At 45.0% G+C, this 20,015-nt stretch overlaps 1 protein-coding gene across 7 annotated transcripts in view; it reads right to left on the bottom strand.

Annotated features, from left to right (window-relative positions):
• ADAR (adenosine deaminase RNA specific) overlaps nt 1–19,106 on the bottom strand; it is a 42,934-nt gene extending 23,828 nt beyond the window's left edge. For 4 of the 7 annotated variants that reach the window (XM_047784449.1, XM_047784452.1, XM_047784455.1 and 1 more), the window contains exon 1: nt 19,063–19,106. In XM_047784449.1, the coding sequence (XP_047640405.1) occupies nt 19,063–19,104 (42 nt within the window). In that variant the 5' untranslated portion in view covers nt 19,105–19,106. Of the gene's footprint in view, nt 1–556; nt 728–18,965; nt 19,032–19,062 lie in introns of those variants that run through there. The other 3 variants (XM_047784451.1, XM_047784453.1, XM_047784456.1) reach the window with 2 other exon arrangements.
• Between the last annotated feature and the right edge of the window lie 909 nt (nt 19,107–20,015).

Raw genomic sequence — 20,015 nt, 5'->3', positions numbered from 1 at the left:
TCGCTTAGCATCATGAACCTGAGATTTGTCCACTTAGTTACACAGAGCAGCAGTTCCTGCCTTTTTTTGTTGAGCAGTTTTCCATTACATGGATGTATCCTAGTTTATCTAATCACTTGTTGAAAACACTAGAGTCTTCCAGTTTTTAGAGGTAATGAATAAAGGCCCTATAAACTTCCCCCTACAGGTTAAGAAGGAAAGGAGACAGCTAAAAGTAAAGCATGTTGTCCAAGTGGAGCTAAAGGCAGGGTGGGCAGCCATGGGTCCTAGCAGAAAAGCAGAGGGGGATCTGTCCTGACCTGGGCTCAGGGTTTCCTCCTCAGGATGCATTTTCCCATTTTCCTCACAAACCTTCTTCCAGGCCTTGTTCCACAAGGCAGAATTAATTAGCATGATACAAATTCCTAAATTCCTAGAACAGCAATTTTGCTTGGCAAGAAAATATACACACACTCTCACAATTCGCGTATGTCACACATAAAAACAGAAGCATACAGGAGGTGTAGGATGAGCCAGTTGCAGCTGGCCTGACTGCGCTCTGACCCCAGCGGCTTACCTGCCTCGGGTCCATGGCACATCCAAGGCATGTCCTGACTCCCACCCGCCTGCCGGCAGCGCAACCCTCCCCGGGAGGGACCCTCCTTAACGCGGGCCGTCAGCCTCTCTAGTCGGACAGGCCCGGGCCTGGAGATGGGCTGGGAAATGGCTCCAGTTCAATTTCACTTTCGTTTCTTCAGAAGGACCGCCCACTTTGGAAAGTTTGGCTGAGGGGCGGGGCTTGGGCCAAGCAAGCGTGAGCTGCCTGGGTTCCTGCCGGTTACAAGTTTAAACCCTTTCTTGCAAGAGTATTGGGCAAGATACTCTTTCTTTAGGTAAAGAGCTATAAATACTGAGCCCAGAATTCCCTTCGCAGCCTTCTCAGGAATACATGAGAGAAAGCAAACGGAGAACAGAGCCACTGTGCCAAGTTCAGCACTGGAGAAAGAGCCAAGGCTCCGGGTACTGCCTTCCAGGTCTGCCCTAATGTGACCACCTGTCTCTAATGTGGAAGAGAGTGGGGGGCAGATCTCTTCAAATGACTGACGTCCCTGCTGTGGACTAATTGCTCCTACACTAGCACATTTAGTGACGTGAGCGTGTAACAGCCAGCATATAGGAGCCAGATAATGATCATAGCAACTGAACACTTAAGAATCTACAACAGAAAACCATCCCACCATCTGGCATCCGTCCAGGCAAGGGTTAAGTCCTTTACATGCCTTGTCTCCTTAATTTTCCTGACAGTTTGGCCAGGCAGGCATTATTCCAAACCACAGATGTGGAAATGGAGGCTCCACAAGGGCCATGCTGCGGCTAAATCCAGGTCTGACTGCAAAACGTCATTCCTCATCCCCACTCTACACTTGCTCAAGCCACACTGCAGCTTTCCAAGAGATGACTGATGGTATCAACTGATGTCATGAGCAGGTTTATACGGCTGCTCTATTTTATACAAGATGTCAGAAAAATATTTTATGAAACAATTCTAATGCTCAACAGCCCCCCTCCCTCTTCCACCTGAGCGATTTCTTTTTCTGTATTTCATTTCACTTTTATCCCCACTGCTTCTGAGATTTACAAGGCGGTCCCGTCACAGCACTGTCCCCAGCCGATGCCCTTTCTTACTGCCCCCTCATTCTATTCGCCTTAAGTGTTAGTCCCCCCAACTTCCCATTTCTAGAGGAGTCTGTCTGTTCTTTCCCTCTCTGGGCCTTTGTGCATTCTGTGCCTTTGCCTTGAATGTACTTCCTCTGCGGCTTCTGGCAAAAGCCTTTCAAGATCTGCTTCAAATATGACCTCTTAGGGAAGCTTTGCCCCACTCTGGTAGGGGAGTGGGTGCGATTCGTGGTGCCTTGTTTTGGCTTCTCCCTTACTCAACACTTACAACTACGAGAGCACTTTCACCATCCTCTGAAAATGCCTTATTCATGCATTTAACAGAAATTTACTAAGCACCTAATATGTGCCAGATACTGTGTTAAGCACTGAGGACACGACACAAAGAAGAGTCCTGTCCCCATCCCTTCAGCTGTCCATCAGGCTGGGAAGGGAGCCAGATGCTTCAATGGTCACAAGTGTTATGAGCACCGTTTATATATCTGCTTTTATTTCAGGAAAGTCTTCTCAGGGCAGGGAATGTGTGCTGTATATCCTCACCACCCCGCCCCGGGCATAGTGACCTTCAGGGGGTCAGTTAATTGACTGAATAACAGACAGCTCAGTGGAAAAAACAATGGGTAAAACAGTGCACATAAGAAAGTGCTCAACCTCATCACATCTGGGAGATGCACAATAAAGCCACAGTGAGTTACTGCCCATCCATGCCACAGGTACATTAACTAACCATCTGATCAGAGCACGTGGAAGCAAAGATGCAGAGCAGCTCTTAGTCATCGCAGGAAGCCTAGGAAAGGCGTGAATACACACGCACCCTGTGCAATTCAGTAATTCCACTCCTAGACCTGGATACACATACAAGAAGTTTGTGGTTGCTTTATTCACAATAGCTCTCAACCTGAAACAACTCAAGTGTGCATCAAAAGGAAAATGGATAAATGGTGGCATTTGCCCATGACAGATTATACTGTGGGAAAGATGAAAGACTTATATGACCCACATGCAACAAGGTGGCTAATTCTCTAAACATGACACTGAGTGAAAGAAGCCATATATACACACTATATGGTTCCACCTACATATGGGCCAAAATCAGGCAAAACTATAGTATACGCCGTATAAAAGACAGGATGATGGTTATCTCTAGGGAAGAAGGAGGGGTTTTGACTGGGAAGGAATGTTCTAGGTGCTGGTGATGTTCTAGTTTTATATATACGGTTGCTTTCTAATGATTCATTAAAGTTATACACTGACGCTTTAGGCACCTTTCTGCAACTATGTGCTTGACTGCACAATTTTAAAAGGCTAAAAACAACAACAAACTCTCCCTGTAGCAATTTCAGCTTATCTCCCGTTTTTTTTTGTTTTTTTTTTCTTTTCTTTTCTTTCTTTCCTTTCTTTTGCTTTTTAGGGCCTGCAGTTTCCCAGGCTAGGTCCCAGGTGTGTGCGACCTACACCACAGCTCATGGCAACGCCGGATCCTTAACCCACTGAACGAGAGCAGAAATCGAAGCTGCGTCCTCATGGTTCCTAGTAGGATTCGTTTCCACTGCACCATGACGGGGACTCCTTTTCTTTCTAATTTAAGCAAAATGAGTTATATCTAACCTCTGCTTTCTTGCCTTCAGGCTAAATGATCCCAAGGTCTTTAACCCTTCTACGAGAATGGTCCAGAAAAGCATGAATCACAGCTACTGTGTGGGGAAGCTACACGGCTGCTGCCTCCATCACTTTGAACACCTAGGATTCAGTGATGAAGCCAAAAGGGGAAATGCATTTCCTAAACAGAGGGTCAGTTTCTGCTTTGAAAGAACTGCTCTTGTCATTTAATCTTAGCAGCTCAAGTAATTGCAGACAGTCTTATTCATAAAACATTTCACCTCCTCCCTCTTAGAGAATGTTCTAGCTCCCACGGGGTTGAGAGGTGGTGACTTGAGCTGTTTTATTGCAGGGACTTGACATGTTGGATGAAGGTATTTAAAAAATTAACCAAGGAGTTCCCGTCGTGGTACAGCAGAAAAAAATTTGACTAGGATTCATGAGGATGCAGGTTCGATCGCTGGTCTTACTCAGTGCCTTGAGCTGTGGAGTAGGACACAGACGTGGCTTGGATCTGGCGTTGCTGTGGGTGTGATGTAGGCCTGCAGCTACAGCCTGATTAGATTCCTGGCCTGGGAACCTCCATATGCTGTGGACCTAAAATATAGATAAATAAATAACCAAAAGTAACAGGTTGATTGCAGAAAATTTCAGAAAATGCAGGTGAGCTAACAGGGTCACAGTTACCCCTAATCCTCCACTGTCAATTCACTGGTGCCCACCCTGGCTGTTTCCCCTGCGTACAGGCTCCCCAGAAACCCTCCCTGGGAGCCTGTGTCTGCGAAGTACCCATTGTAGCTGTGAAAAACCCACCTATGGCTACTTGCTAATAACAACTGGCCTAAACGGTGAAGAGTGGTTATCTAAAATTAGGTAGTGCCAAAAAAATAAAATTAGGTAGTACCAAAAAAGCCCCCCCCACAGAAAAAGTTCTCAGAAGTCTGGCTTTCACATGACACCACCAAGCTGCCTGTGTGCTTTCAGGGGCCTGGACTTCCTCAATTATGGGGAAGGACCTTTATCATCTGGGCTGCTGCACTGGTATTAGTTTCCAGTCCCTGCTAATCTTGCTTTGTAGCTATAAATAAAACTGCTAGTCTGGCTTGGTAATGATGAATTTGGCTTGTTGTGGATCTTCTGTTTAATTTTACTTCGTGCAGGGATGCATATTTACAACAACGGTCTTTTTCGTCCGTAATTTCCGATAACCAGACTTTACGGCACATATGGGCTACATCCAATTGGATCATCTAGCTCCTTACTGTAAAGCAGATGTCTGCAAACTCCTTCAGTATTTGCTCATACAGCAGATACCGCAACAGAACTGTACTGCCTGCGCAGGCTTGCTACTGAGCTTGCAACATATTATCAAAAAAAGCAATGAATTACTGAGTTATTTTTAAGTACTTGGGCACTATTTTAGAACAGGATTTGCACATAAATACACTCATGTTCCTATCTTAACTCCTAGGAAATACATAATAAGCAATTCATAGAGTTGCTAGGCATAAATTAACTGACTTCCTTTCTTTTGTTGTTGTTTCTTTTCAATGCTTTATCATTAGGTTTTCTTATTCCACTAAACAGCTACTGCCACATCAACATAATTTTCACAATTCCCTGGGTCTTCCTATAATAACCCGACTTGCTCGGAGAACCTGAAAGGCTTCCTGTGGGCGGAATAGCGGAGTTGCCCAAAGGGCTGAGGAGTGCTCCACGACTGTCTTTATGCTGATGTATACTCCATTGAGGTTAATGACTAGACTAGCTTTTGAAGAAACAAGAAAGCGAGAGATGCCTCAAGTACCCTCGGAAGAAACAGAGGTCTCCAGAAGCGGGTAAGTGCCTCTACCCAATCAAAGTTAGCCAGCAGATGAAAAGGAGGAAAGAGGTATTTATCAACTATCTCTACGCACTGTGATAAGGATTATCATCAGTGAAGATAGCAGAAATAATGTCAAAACGATACTAATAATAATGGCTAAGAGGCCTGTGCTGAATATTTTACGTCTAAGTTTAAGCAGTGAATCTTCATTCGGTCTCAACCACCCCACCAGATGACTCTACACAACTTGCGGTTTTATGCACGGAGTCCTGACACCCCGAAACCACCTCTTCTATGATAGTCTGGGCTGCCAAATGGCACCTGACTGGCTTCTAGTTTGGTTCACCCAGCACAGAGAGGTTCACACATTTGGGTTCTGCTGAGCTGGAGTCCAGAGGTGGGGCCCTTTATCTCACTCTTGCCTTCTCCTCCTTCTCTCCCCTAGGGCTAGCCTATGAGTGGCTGGGCAGTCCCAGCATCCTGCAAGGGCAATGTCCCCATCTCCATGGACTGCAGGAAGCGGAGGGGACAAGCGCGGTCCTGTTGTAGGCTGGCTTGAGGGCAGCCTCTGCACCGGAGGTCTGCCGTGTTCCTGGGGGAAGTGGGCTGATTTCAGCAACAGCCAATCGCAGAATGCCAATGTGCCAAATGGCCAATTCCCTGGATAACCAATTTATTAAACTACCAATATGCTGAATGTACGATTTTTATTCTGCCTTCACAATGGTAGTAGAGGAAATGTACTCTGCTTGTCTCCTCGTTAGTTGAAGGGACTGAGGAGGAGATTGGAGGACAGAGGAAGGGGGTGAGATGGAGGGGCCTTCGTGGAACTGCATTTCAGAGGATTGATTTTCTGGGAATTGACCTAGGGCCATGTTCAGGTGACCACAGTCTTCTTCCCCAAAGCAATGAATACGGCTTAGCTATGCCAACGCGTCCTTAAAAGCATTTCCTTCAGCACTGACAATTTCACAGCAATTTCTACCAGCACAAGGAGGAGAAGGTGCGTGAAGACACAGCAGTGAGAGATTTGAAGGCCCTGGCCCTGAAGACTAGAGTCGAGCAGGCCAGGCAGCCATGAGAAGCTGGAAGAGGTAAGGACCGATTCTCCCCTAGAGCCTCTGTAAGGAGCACAGCCCTGCAATACCTTGATTTCAGCCCGGCCAGATTTCTGGCCTCCAGAAACTGTAAGAGAATACATTTCTATGTTTTTTTTTTTTTTTTTTTGCTATTTTAGGGGCATACCCGCAGCATATGGAGGCTCCCAGGCTAGGGGTCCAATCGGAGCTGCTGCCGCCAGCCTACACCACAGCCACAGAAACGTGGGATCCGAGCCGCATCTGCGACCTACAACACAGTTCACGGCAACACGGGATCCTTAACCCAGTGAGCAGGGCCAGGGATCAAACCTGCATCCTCATGGATCTTAGTTGGGTTCGTTAACCACTGAGCCATGAAGGGAACTCCCATTTCCTATGGTTTTAAACCACCAAAGCTGTGGTAACTTGGTATTGCAGCTATTGGAAACACGCCATACCCGACAGGCAGTGTAAATCAAAGAGCTCTGGATGCAGGACGAGCACAGACCTTGCTGCTCAGCCAGGGATTTCCACACTGGGGGCTAACATGGAAAAACGCTGAAACAGACCAGCTGGCACGGCCGACATGTGCACAGCCACAATTTCCACTTTCTAGTTAAACCAAACAGTACAGCTGTCTCATGACTGCCCAGCAGAATTAGAGCTTCAAAATTTTTTTCTTTTTTTAACGGCCGCACCTGTGGCATATGAAAATTCCCAGGCTGGGGTCGAATCAGAGCTGCAGCTGAGGCCTACGCCACAGCCACAGTGGATCCAAGCCACACCTGGGACCCATCCCACAGCCTGCAGTGATGCTGGAGCAAGGCCAGGGATCGAAGCTGCATCCTCCGGGAGACTATGTCAGGTTCTTAACCCACTGAGCCACAATGGGAACTCTGGAGTTTTTAGTTTTATTTGAAGAAAAGGATATTTGTGTAACATAACAAAGACTACCTATCATAAACCAACAGCCAATAGCATATTCAAAATCGAATATTAGGGAAAAAACAGAAATAGTTGGGCATACCAACTCAGTACTAAATAAGGAGGGCCACCATTACTGCTATAACCTATTTCTTTAAAAAAAAATTTTTTTTTTTTGGCTGTACCCATGGTATGCAGAAGCTCTCACGCCAGGGATCAAACCTGAGCCACAGCAGTGACAATGTCAGATACTTAACCCACTGAGCCACAAGGGAACTCCCTTACTCCCTTAATTCTGAGATGTACCCCAACATTTCTGATATTGGAAGGTGAATAACATGCATGTACATTATATACAGATACTGGTGTATCCTTCAACTTAAGACAGATACTAAGACAGAGTTCTCCGGTGGCACAGCAAATATGGCATTGTCCCTGCAGCGGCTTGGGTCACTGCTGTGGCATGGGTTTGATCCCTGGCCTGGGAACTTGCACATGTTGCAGGCATAGCCAATAACAAACAAACAAACAAGACAGGTACTCCTCAATAGACTTTTGTGCTTTTCTACACGTAGGCTCTTCACATTTCTTGGATTATTCCCAGATGTTTCCTTAATGTTTTATTTCTACTAGGAATATAGTATTTTTCATATAAGGAAGTATTTTGCTTTGTGTATTTCTCTTATATCCAGCCATATTCCTTAACTGATGGTGGTCCTAAGAGTTTTCAGTTAATCTTCTTGGATCAACTAGGGTTATATTATCATCTGCAAATAATCTTTCTTAGAGTTTATCTCTTATTTCTACTTTGCGTTATAGAATATGCTGTGATTCCCTGTCCATTTTCCTCTTTCTACTAGTATGTCTTTTTAAAGACTCCTTACTATGAACATTTTCCAACGTTATGTCACTGTTTTGAAGTTCAAAAATGTATCTACAAGGAACAGACATCAGTCTTCTCCTTTGTGATGTCTTCCATTGCTATGGAACCAGTCAAGTCATACACACAGACTTTGCTTTTCAGTGTTTTTATGTAAAATACTTTACAAAGAATCCTTTAATCCACTTGTAGTTTATTTTGGTTTATTAATATAAGGCAAGACTCTGGATAGGTTTTTTTTTTCAATTGGCCATCTATAGACTAACCCTCCTCCGCCTCACTGCTGCTTTGGCTCTTACCGTGCATTGGATCTGTACACACACTAGGGTTTGTTGGGGAAACGTGCTTCTGCTCTATTAGTCTGCAGCTCCATTCTTGTATTATACCAATACTGCCTCAATTCAATCAGTGTGTCTTTCCTCTGATTAAAAAATATCTTGGCCATTCTTGCCTGTTCTTACACTTGAAATTTAAACATTTTATTGGGTATTTACTCCTTACTGCCCTTAACCTCATTAGAATTTGCAATAAACTGTTATTTAATTGGCACTAATTGGCATTCATAAGGAAAATGGACAGGGAATCACAGCTATAGCACGTCACACACAGGACAGGGCCAATATGTACACAAGTATGTACAAAGCCCACATACCTAGATGAGACAGCATGCACACATGGAGTGCTCATATGGGCCAGCTCTGTAGTTTCTCTTTGAATTTTTACAACCCCCTTAAAAGAGAAGCACAGTGTTACTGTCCCCATGTTAACAGAAGGGGAAACTGAGGGAGGCCAAAGCTGTTCAAGAAAACACAGCTAATAACTGGCAGAACCAGGATTCAGACTCAGGCCCTTTGGCTCCAGAGCAGGCACTCTTGGCCATTACACACAGCACTGGCTGCTCCCACTAAAACTGCAGTAGATAAAAAGCCAATTCACAAAAAGGAAATGCAGATGCCTGTCAAATGCTGGGGAAATATGCAATCATATGTGTAATATGATTTATGTTTTCATTCATAAAATCAGCAATGAAAAAATACAACCCTCAGTGCCAGCTTAAGGGGACTCTGTGGCTACCTTCAGTTTAATCCTGGCCCTCACCAAAACATTCTCAAAGATGATTAAGTCACTGCCACCTCCCGTCTTTAACTCTTTAATGGCTACCTGTTACTCTTAGGATAAAGGCCCAAGTCCACAGCAAGGTCTGCAGTGCGCCCCTACTCCCTGTCAAGCCTATCCTTCCATACTTCCTAAAAGGCACTTCCACCCTGTTGGCCCCATGGCCATGGAGCACTCCTGCAGCCTCAAAAAAGCCAAATCATAGACTTTTTCTCCTCCAGTCCTGTCTCTATTCCAGAAATCATATAAAGTTTATAGTACCCATAACCCTGGGAAGCTTCCTTCATAGTCCTTATCAAGGGCTATCATTACACATATGATCTTTGTCTGTCCTGAGCAGTGAGTCTTGTACCCCCATGACCCAGCACAGCGCTTTGGCTATAGAAGGTATTTAACACATACTTGTCAAAGGCATATGCATTAATGGTTGAAAGAAAGAAAAAGGAGGGAAAAAAGTAAAAAAAAGATAAAAAAAGAAAAAAATAAATAAGGGAAGGAAGAGAAGGCTCTCTACCATACAGTGGTAAGAACAATTCAACCTTTTTTTTTGGGCTGCACCCGAGGCATACGGAGGTTCCCAGGCTAGAGGTCCAGTCGGAGCTGCAGCCACTGGCCTACACCACAGCCACAGCAACATGGGATCCGAGCCGCGCCTGCAACCTACACCACAGCTCACGGCAACACCAGATCCTTAACCCACTAAGCAAGGCCAGGGACCGAACCCGCAACCTCATGGTTCCTAGTCAGAATCGTTAACCACTGAGCCACACCGGGAACTCCTGGGTTCAACTTTTTTACAAAGCAATTCAACAGTGTGCGTCAGAAATCATAAATATGTGTTCATAACCTCAGTTAATATCATTAATATTGTGATTCTATTGCTACATAATTGTTAAAAGCGTAATTAATAATGCAATCATACAAGTCTACCTGGAAGAAGATACTTTGAAATCTAGTATGGAAATTTATGCTCACTACAGAATTGTTTACAATAGCAAAAAACCCCACACAATTAAATAAACATGGGTGTGGTGCAGCGGGTTAAGGATCAGCACTGTCCCTGCAGTGGCTTGGGTCACTGCTGTGGCACAGGATTGATCCCTGGCTGGGGAACTTCCATATGCCATGGGTGCAGCCCACCCCCCACCCCCAACACCCCCCACCCCAAACAAACCAAAACCCAAAACTACAAACAGATTTAATGTCCAGAACTGGAGAAACGATCAAGTAGATTCTGGTACAGCCACAAATTACATAATACATAAAAGTGACATTTACACAGTTAATGCCATGGAAGACATTTAGTTCACAATAAGCGGAAAAACCTAAAATTTAAATAGAGAACGGTTTCAGCTTTGAAAAACAATATCCCGAAGTGGCAGACAGTGCCGAGTCCCCATGCTGGAACTCTGCCTTCTTTTCTGAGAGAACCTGATTCTGTCCACATTCCTCTGAGACAGCTGGGCTCCCTCCCCAGACCTAGAGGGAGGACGGTGATTAGTCTAATCTAGCTGGGTCTTGGCAATGCCGCTCCTCTTGCCAGTGATACATGTGATACAACTCTGGCCGACAAAACACAAAGAAAGTCTGTCAGGGGCTTGCTGTGACAAAGTTTCCTTGCTGTGACTAAGTGACACTCTGAAGATGGCAGAGTAGAGGGCTGGGACACTGCTGAGCTGCTGAATCAACCTACCCTGGAAGTGCCCTCTCTGTGTGCTAAACCAACACAGCATTGCACGCAAGACACCAAAATGTCAATGATGATGTCTCAGAGGGGGTTACCAGTGACTTAATTCATTTTAGTCAGTTTCTTCCATTTTCAAGTTTTCTTCAATAGAGCATCTATCACACCCAAAATGGGGGGGGGGGGATGTTAATAAAAACAAAAAGGTAACTACATATTGCGTGAAACTTGCCCTTAAGAAGCTCAGTCTAATAAGAGAAACAGTCATGTAAATAAATATGACGCGACAAAACCACAATGAGATACCACCGCACAGCTATTACAAGGGTTACAATAAAACCAAACTCAATATCTAATGGTGAGGATATGGAGCAACTAGAACGCTCACACACTGCTGGTGGGAATATAAAATGGTAACAACTTTAGAAAACTTTTAGGCAGCTTCTTCCAAGGCTAAATATGCAATCACCCTATGACTCAGCCACTATACTCCTAGGTACTTACCCGAGGAAAATGAAAAGAGATGGCCACAAAAAGACTCATACAAGGGGAGGGAAAAGGGGGAAGGGGAGTTGTTTCATGGGTTGTAGAGTTGCAGATTTGTGAAATAAAAAAAGTTCTGGAGACCTGTTTCACCATGTAAATATATGTAATATTATGGAACGATACACTTAAAAATGGTTAATGGCACAACACTGTAAATCAACTACATTTTAATAAATAAAATCAGAAAATAGGAAAAAAATGGTTAAGACAGTAAATTTTCTTTCTTTCTTTTTTTAACCACAATAAAACAAAGAAGAATAAAAAGAGTGCTCATAGGGCTTTATTCGTGATGGCTGCAAACTGGAAACAACATAAAAGTCCACCAACTGATGAATGAATAAACCACTGATGTATATGCATACAATGGATACTGACACATGCAACAGGATGAATCTCACTGAAAGAAGACACACACAAAGTATATACACACACTGTGTAATTCTATTTATATGAAATTTTAGAACTGGCAAAACTGACCTATGGAGACAGACATCAGAACAGTGGTGGCCTTGAGGGATAGTGATGACTAGAAAGGTGCATGAGAGAACTTTCCAGGGTGATGGAAATGCTTTAATTTCTTTTTTCTTTTTTTGTCTTTTTCTAGGGCCGCACCCGCAGTATATGGAGGCTCCCAGGCCAGGGGTCCAATTGGAGGAGGAGAAGCTGCCGGCCTACGCCAGAGCCACAGCAACGCGGGATCTGAGCCTCATCTGCGACCCACACCACAGCTCACGGCAATGCCGGATCCCCAATCCACTGAGTGAGGCCAGGGATCGAACCCACAACCTCATAGTTCCTCGTCAGATTCGTTAACCACTGAGCCATGATGGAAACTCCTGAAATGCTTTATTTTCTTGAAGGATGGTGATTAAATGGGTATACGTACTTGTCAAGATTCATTGAATGGTACACATAAAATATGTGTTGATTGGAGTCCCCGTTGTGGCTCATGGGTTACAAACCCAACTAGTATCCATAAGGATTTGGGTTTAATCCCTGGCCTTGCTCAGTAGGTTAAGGATCCAATGTTCCCATAAGCTGTGGTGTAGGTTGCAGATGCAGCTTGGTTCCTGCGTTGCTGTGGCTGTGGAGCAGGCTGGCAGCTGCAGCTCTGATTGGACCCCTAACCTGGGAACTGAATTCTGTATGCTGCAGGTGTGACCCTAAAAAGCAAAGCAAAACAAAACAAAAAACAAAAAACCCACATTACACAATATTTTCATCGAATATTTTGTTAAACTCTGAAATGAAACCAAATATTACTTTTTAAAGTCATATGTCAAAAAGCAAACCTTTAAAACACAGAATGAATAAAAAACATTTTTAAGCTTATAAGTGAAGGAAGAAATCAAAACAAGACAAAATGTGTCTACAGATGAATGAAAAATAAGTTTTGTATGTTTAATGATAAAAGCAAAATTAGGAGGCAAACAACAAACTGGAAGAATGTTCACAGCAGAGTTTTGTTTTATACAGTGAGCACATACTCATGTTTTTTAGAGAATTTTATAATTTATTAAGAAAAAACCTTAAGTACAATAAGCAAATAGACAAAATTTTTTATGAGTTAACAGAATTTTAAAAATGGAAATAAAAATGGTTAATAAGCATATGCAAAAAGTTCAAAACTAATTACAACAAAAATGCAAATTAAAATGAGATACCATTTTTGTTTTTCTTTTTTTCTTTTTTCTTTTTTTTTTTTTTGGCTTTTCAGGGCCACACCCAGAGCATATGGAAGTTCCTAGGCTAGGGTTGAATTCAATGCCAGATCTGAGCCTAGTCTACAACCTACACTGCAGCTCATGGCAATGCCAGATCCTTAACCCACTGAGCGAGGCCAGGGATCAAACCTGAATCCTCGTGGATACTAGTCAGATTCATTACCATTGAGCCACAACGGGAACTCCCCATATTTCGATTTAGCTAAGATTTTCCTCTTTCAGTTAAAACACCCAGTCCTGGGGAGGGCAGGGTGCGATAGACGCACGGCAAATGGTCAGGTGATGCAGTGTAAACATGTATTCGCTTTTTAGGAACCAAATGAGGACGAAGCACTGTGAGAAGGTACTGCAGCTGGGTGGAAGTGGGGCCCAGATGTTTGGGAGTGAGTGTGAGGTGAAACAAGAGCCCACCCACCTCGAGCCTCTAACTACATGAGAACTATTTTTTGTATTAAAAGAAGAAACACAAAGGTATTCCCCCTACTTTTTCTGTTGGGGGGTGGGTATGGCATGGGTAGGGTCCCCTGAAGTTAAGGTACAACCATAACCAGGAAGATGGACATGGGTTTGGGGCCTCCCTGGGAGGGGGCTGAAGACCAACACCTGCGCAGCCCTGTCCTGAAGGACAAGGGCACTCTGGGCTGCTAGTCCCCCATGCAGCTCTGCCACTCTCCCCAAGGCAGGGCGCTGGCCCTGGGGCTCAGTGGTGGGCGCAGCAGAAGCAGCCTGAAATGGCTATGGAAAAGGCAAGGCGCAGCCCAGCATGTAGAACATGGCTGCACCTGGGTGACAACCAAACAATGACAACAAGATGAAGTATATTTTATGTAGTAGCTATGACTATAAAAGCCTAAGAAAAGGTAAGGCTGGAGACACACCAAGCTATTATTAGTAGCCTACCTCTGCAGGGTCAAATGAGCTGGAAGGAAATGGGTCTCATTAGCCTGTTTGTGTGTTTTGGTATTTAAAATGAAAAAAAAAAAAAAAGGTTTTAAAGTTCACAAAGCTTGATCCCCAAACTCCAGTCAAAGAATGAGTTGCTAAGGGACTTAAAACCGTTCCTAGCACATTGTAAGAGCTCAAGGAAAAGACGTTTTTTTCTTTTTTGGCTGCACCCATGGCATATGGAAGTTCCTGGGCTAAGGACTGAACCTGAGTTACAACTGGGACCTACACCACAGCCGCGGCAATGCAGGATCCTTAACCCACTGTGCTGGGCTGGGGATCGGAACCTGCGCTGCCAGAAAGACAAGGCTGGATCATTAACCCATTGCTTTACAATGGGAACTCCCAAGGAAATATTTTAAAGATAATACTCTAAGGAAAGAAAAGACTCAAACTACGCAAAAAGTCTTAACATACAACCTATCCTTGTTCAGAAGGGTTTAAAAGGGGTGAAACATCTCATAGGGTGTAATTTCCAGGTGGCTACTGCTTGGGGCCTGACCCTTTGCTTCTGCAGGTTCAAATGCACATGGGGAGAGAGGTTCCGCCTTTCTGGGATGGGACCTGCAGTATCAGTGTTTACAAACTTTACCGGTGAGAGGTATATCTATCATGCAGACTGAATCCTCATCAACACGGTGGCAGCATTTTCTCCCTGTAGGCAGATTTTCGCTCATTCATTTAATAAGCATAAGCACGTACTATGATCCTAGGCCCTAGAGATCCAGCAGTAAATAAAACAAAACACCTTTCCTCATTGTTTTCATGAAGTTGATGTTTTAGTGAGAAGGCAGGCAACAAATAAATATACAATGTCAATTGGTTGTAAGTGCTAAGAAAAATTATGCTAGCTAAGGAGGTAAGAAATACGTAGCAGGAGTTCCCGTCATGCGCAGTGGTTAACGAATCCGACTAGGAACCATGAGGTTGCGGGTTCGGTCCCTGCCCTTGCTCAGTGGGTTAACGATCCGGCGTTGCCGTGAGCTGTGATGTAGGTTGCAGATGTGGCTCGGATCCTGCATTGCTGTGGCTCTGGTGTAGGCTGGTGGCTACAGTTCCGATTCGACCCCTAGCCTGGGAACCTCCATATGCCGCGGGTGCGGCCCAAGAAATAGCAAAAAGACAAAAAAAAAAAAAAAGAAATACGTAGCAAAGACCACCACTGTCCTCAAGTGGAGAACTAACTAGGAAACAATTCTCAAACAGAAATCAGACACACGGAGTTCCCATCTTGGCTTGGAGGCAACGCATCTGATTGGCATCCATGAGGACGCAGGTTCGATCGCTGGCTTCGTTCAGTGGATTAAAGATCCAGCATTGCAGTGATGTGTGGTGTAGGTTGCAGATGCGGCTCAGATCTGGTGTTGCTATGGCTGAGGTGTAGGCCAGCGTCTATAGCTCTGATTCGACCCCTAGCTTGGGAACCTCCATATGCCTTGGGTACAGTCCTAAAGAAACAAAACAAAACAAACAAAAAAAATCAAATCCTCAGTAGTGCTGCGCTCAGGGATTGATGTGACCTCCTCATTGATGGAGGTCAAGGAAGGCTTCTGAGAAGAGGAGCATGACCTGAATCCAAAAGGAAATTGAGCAGACAAAACAGGGTGTGTGTGTGTGTGTGTGTGTGTGTGTGTGAGTGTGCGGGCGCATGCGCGCGCACACACACACTTACAACTCAGAGAGCAGATGCAAAGTTGTGGAAAGGATAAAGAGCACATGATCAATGACAACAAAATAACAACGTATGGTGGACAAACAAAACTAGGTGGATCCGTTCCAGTTGGAAGGCCCTGGAGGGCCTTAAAGAAGTGGGAAACGAGCACACCTGTAAGCACATGTGCCTGTGCACACACACACACTTGCAGTAGCCATCTGCTATTTTCGCCTAAGGACCTCTGTACTTCCCCATCCCACACAGTGATAGAGGGGCACTTTACTCCATTCCAAACGTGGGCCTGTGATACAGGTCTAGCCAATCATGGTACCCCACCTCCTTGTCCACGGTGATTGGTTTACAATGCTAGAAGAGACTACTTGGGCCTGCCAGTCGTCACCCTTTTCAGTATGTGTGGAGAAAACAGCAGGAAAGAATGAGGGCAATAAACAGAAAGCAGCAGGACAAAGGCAGGGCCAAGAGAGTCTTCATGACATCATTTCAGCCTCATGATCCAGCCATTCCTGAAGCTCACATTTGGACCTCCTAGTTAAATGATCAAAGCGGGGATAACCCTTTTTTCTTATGTTAGTTTTCATTAGGTTTCTTCCATTTGCAACTAGATTAACATACCCCCTAATAGGGAGAGAACTTCACTCTGTGTGTGGTGGTGGAGGGTATAGAGGGAAAGGGAGGATGAATTATGTTGGAGGGTCTCTCCCATTCAGTTTGATAAATATGATGAAATCATGGCTTCAAGGCATCTGGGAGAGTATAGAAGCAGCCAAGAGAGCCCCTTGGGTGGAGGAACTGAGAGTTTGTCATAATCTACATGGATGGGTTATATAAACCTTGTGAGTTTCTAGTAACTCACGATACTGCCATAAGTCACCTTTGAACTGAGAACCAACACAGAAGAGCCGATCAAAAACACCAAGAAAACCATCTGTTTAAAACCCATTTACTATTCCCATATTAATGCACATCAGTCACAGATGTTTCTCAAATATTTAATTTTGTGACGAACTTAGTATTTTGAACTCTTTATCCCTGATACCAAATAATCATCCAGTGCTCTCCTGAAAAGTTAACTCAAGCAGGGGTACCCATTATGGTCCAAGTCTAACAGATGTTATAGGAAAATAAACTGGCTGCATCTCAAGAGATCACGACAGAAGCCCAAAAGCTCAGATCCTATCATTCACATATCTGAAAACTCAAATCAGTTGGTCACAGATAATAATACCAATCTTGGTCTGAAACACAGCTTCAAATCTTTAAATCCATGAATCAGAAAGATGCTCATATTACACTGTGTTATAGTATAAACATAGCTAGCTTAAGGGAAACTGTGTGTTAAGCAGTGGGTCTCCTTCTGGCAGAAGTAATAACAAATACCTTAAAATTTTTTCTTTTTTCCACAAGCATGTACCAAATACCTACTATGTGCCCAACGATCCCAGCACTGTGTGCCCATGAGCCTTTTCTTTTTCTTTGGGTGAAAAGGCCAAATCTTGGTTCACATCTGGACAAGGTTGGGTAAAATGCAAAATAAAAGATAATTTACCACTGGACAACTTGAGATGTTATTCTTACAACAAATACTGCCCCTCTAAACTCTGCTATGCCTCCCTTCCCCCACCACACCAGGCTCATACCACCTGGACTCTAGTCGCTGAGAAATAACAAGATCCACACCCCACAGAGCCTGAGGGCCTTGGGTTCAAGTTCCAGCTCTGCCATTAACTAGGGTCAGGAACTTGGCTAAGCTCGCCTTCTCCATCTGTAAAATGGGAATAATACTTATTGCACTGGGTTGCTGGAGGGATTAAATGAATAAGTGTATGTTAAGAGCTTGGTACAGTGCCATATACATAGCAAGTGCTCAACAAAGAAAAGCTGTAATTAAGACAATAAAGTAAAGCTTTAACCTCTTTCCAGTTCTAAAATTTCATGGTCCACAGTAGAGAGATTATGGGTTTTGAGTCTCCCACCCCCACCCCAAGTCTGCTTTATCACATCTGGGAGAATAGTAAACCTCCAGAACAGCAAAAACGTCCCCTGCTTTTTAAGCAGCTGTACCAATGGGAAGCATTCAGCAATGGAGCAAGTTCAAGTCATGGGTGATGATGGGCCCTTACTAATAATAGCTAGACACTTCAAATTCTGACAACAACCCTGCAAGGTAGATGTAATTATCTTCATTTTGTAGATAAGACCAAGTAGGAGTAGAAAGGTTAAATAACTCACTCACTGTCACACCGCTGGCAAACGCAGCCCTGACTCCAAAGTTCATGCCCCCTTTCCACACTATTCCTTGCCTCCCATACAGCAAACACATCCCACTGCTTGTGAAACAATGAAATGATGAAAAAGGGATCTTAGGATCTCTGAAACGATGGGAACAGGCCTTCTTCGGCACAGAAACTGATATCATCACTCACATTTGCTCGACAATTTGTTGCTCCTGCGGTCTCTGCTCTCAATGACCTGTTCTAGCAATCTGGCCTCCCTCTCTGACAAAAGCCACCATCCAGGCCTCTGTGTGCAAGTCTTCTCCCTTAGCACCTTAGACTACTCCCTCCCTCCGCTAACCACAGGCTAGGATTCCCCCCTACTGCATTTAAAATCCAATGACAGACAGGTGCGCATCCTTTTTTGAAAGGCAAGTTTTCCAAACTCTGACAGCAACACGGCACACCTGAGGCAGGCTTACCCTCTATCGGGGCCCAAGAATCAAGCCAAAGAGATGAAGGAAGGGGAGGTGACGCAACTAGGCCTCCTGCACCAGGGCCAGACCGAGGCGGAGCGCAGTGGCCGTGAACCCGCAGTGGGCTCTCCACCGCGGACGCCTACGCCTTCCCTGTGTACCGCACGCCAAAGGCGACGGATGTTATCCCAGGGATAAGGCGCCGGCCTATGCAGACAGGGGAGAAGGCGCAGGAAGGCGCGGACCTGAAGGAGCCTCCCTCTTCAGTCACTCTCCCGGGCGAGGGAGTTGGCAAGAGAGAAACAAGGGCCTTTGGTACCCAGCTGTTAGGCTCCGGCTGGCACAAGCGCCAGAGCATCCGTGCGCGGCCTCTGCCGCCCACACCCGGGAGCACAAACACACGCACACAAGCACTCGGCCCCCGGCGCCCGCTTCCCCGCAAACCTGCGGAGCCTCGCCGCTGCCTCCGACCCCCATCTCCCCACCTGGCCCCGCGGCCAGCCTCAGTGCCCACCAGGGCGCCCCGCGGTCCCCCTTCCAGCGGCGTCCGACACTGGAGCGGCGGCTCGAGCCGGGCGTCCAGGTCACAGAAGGTGATGGCGGGAAAGGAAAAATCCTCTTACCGGTCTAGTAATTCTCCGGGACACAGCCCGACACCTGAGGCTGCCACTGCCGCCGGGACCCTCCCCCCGCCCTCCCCCACCACGTAGCCCTCTCTACCTTCAGCCGGGAATCAATGGCCGGGTCGCGGATTGGTGACATCATTGGCGCGCCGGGCGTGGGAGGGAGCACCACGTGATTCCCCTCTCTTTTGTTTGCGTCCTAGTTAAGCAGGGATTTTGTTGCTGTCCTCCTTGGCTTTTTCGAGATATGTTAATGGCGTTGTTGCAGGCACGATGGGAAGTAGATAGGTGGGTTTGGGATGCTGCATTTTTTTGCCTTGATCTAACCCCTCAGTCACTATAACGTAGTGGGGCCGGAAGGCTTGACTCCGTATATGGATAGCACTTTTTTTTTTTTTTTTTGACGGATCTCAAGTATACAAAATTAGTTAATAATGCCTTATAATCAGTAGTCCTTGGATGGCCCTTCAAGTTAAATTATTTTGAGAAGGATACAATGAATACTACCTTTAATTCTGGCTTCTTGACCAGTCCAACAGAGAACTAAAGTTATTACCAATAATTTTCATCTACTAATAAGAGGTTCTCATCCTCTACCTCTGCCTTCTCCTCGGAAGTAACCTCCATCCTGACTCGTGTTTACACAACTTTTATATTGCTTTAAATTCTCTTCATACTTATCTGCATTATTTAGCAATGTATTTTTATTAGGGGTGTGTGTGTGTTTGAACTTTCATCTAAGGTTCTGGACTTTTAACAAACATGCTTCTAAGTTACTTAGTTCATTCATACTACTATAACAAAATGCCACAGGTTTATAAACAAACATTTCTTACAGTTCTAGAGGCTGGACGTCCAGGTGCCAGAATGTTCCAGGGAAGGCCCTTTTCTTATTGGCAGAGTTCTCCTTGTTTGGCTGAAGGAATCTGTGGGGTCTCTTTTATAAGAACATGAATCCTGTTCATGAGGGCTCCACCTTCATGACTTAAGCATCCCCCCAAAGCCTTTCCTAAAGGATTTCAACATACGAGTTTGGGGGAGGACACAGCT

Source organism: Phacochoerus africanus, chromosome 6, assembly GCF_016906955.1.
Source record: "Phacochoerus africanus isolate WHEZ1 chromosome 6, ROS_Pafr_v1, whole genome shotgun sequence".
Classification (NCBI taxonomy): domain Eukaryota; kingdom Metazoa; phylum Chordata; class Mammalia; order Artiodactyla; family Suidae; genus Phacochoerus; species Phacochoerus africanus.
Note: the sequence above shows the minus strand (reverse complement) of the source record. Positions and strands in the feature narration are given on the sequence as shown.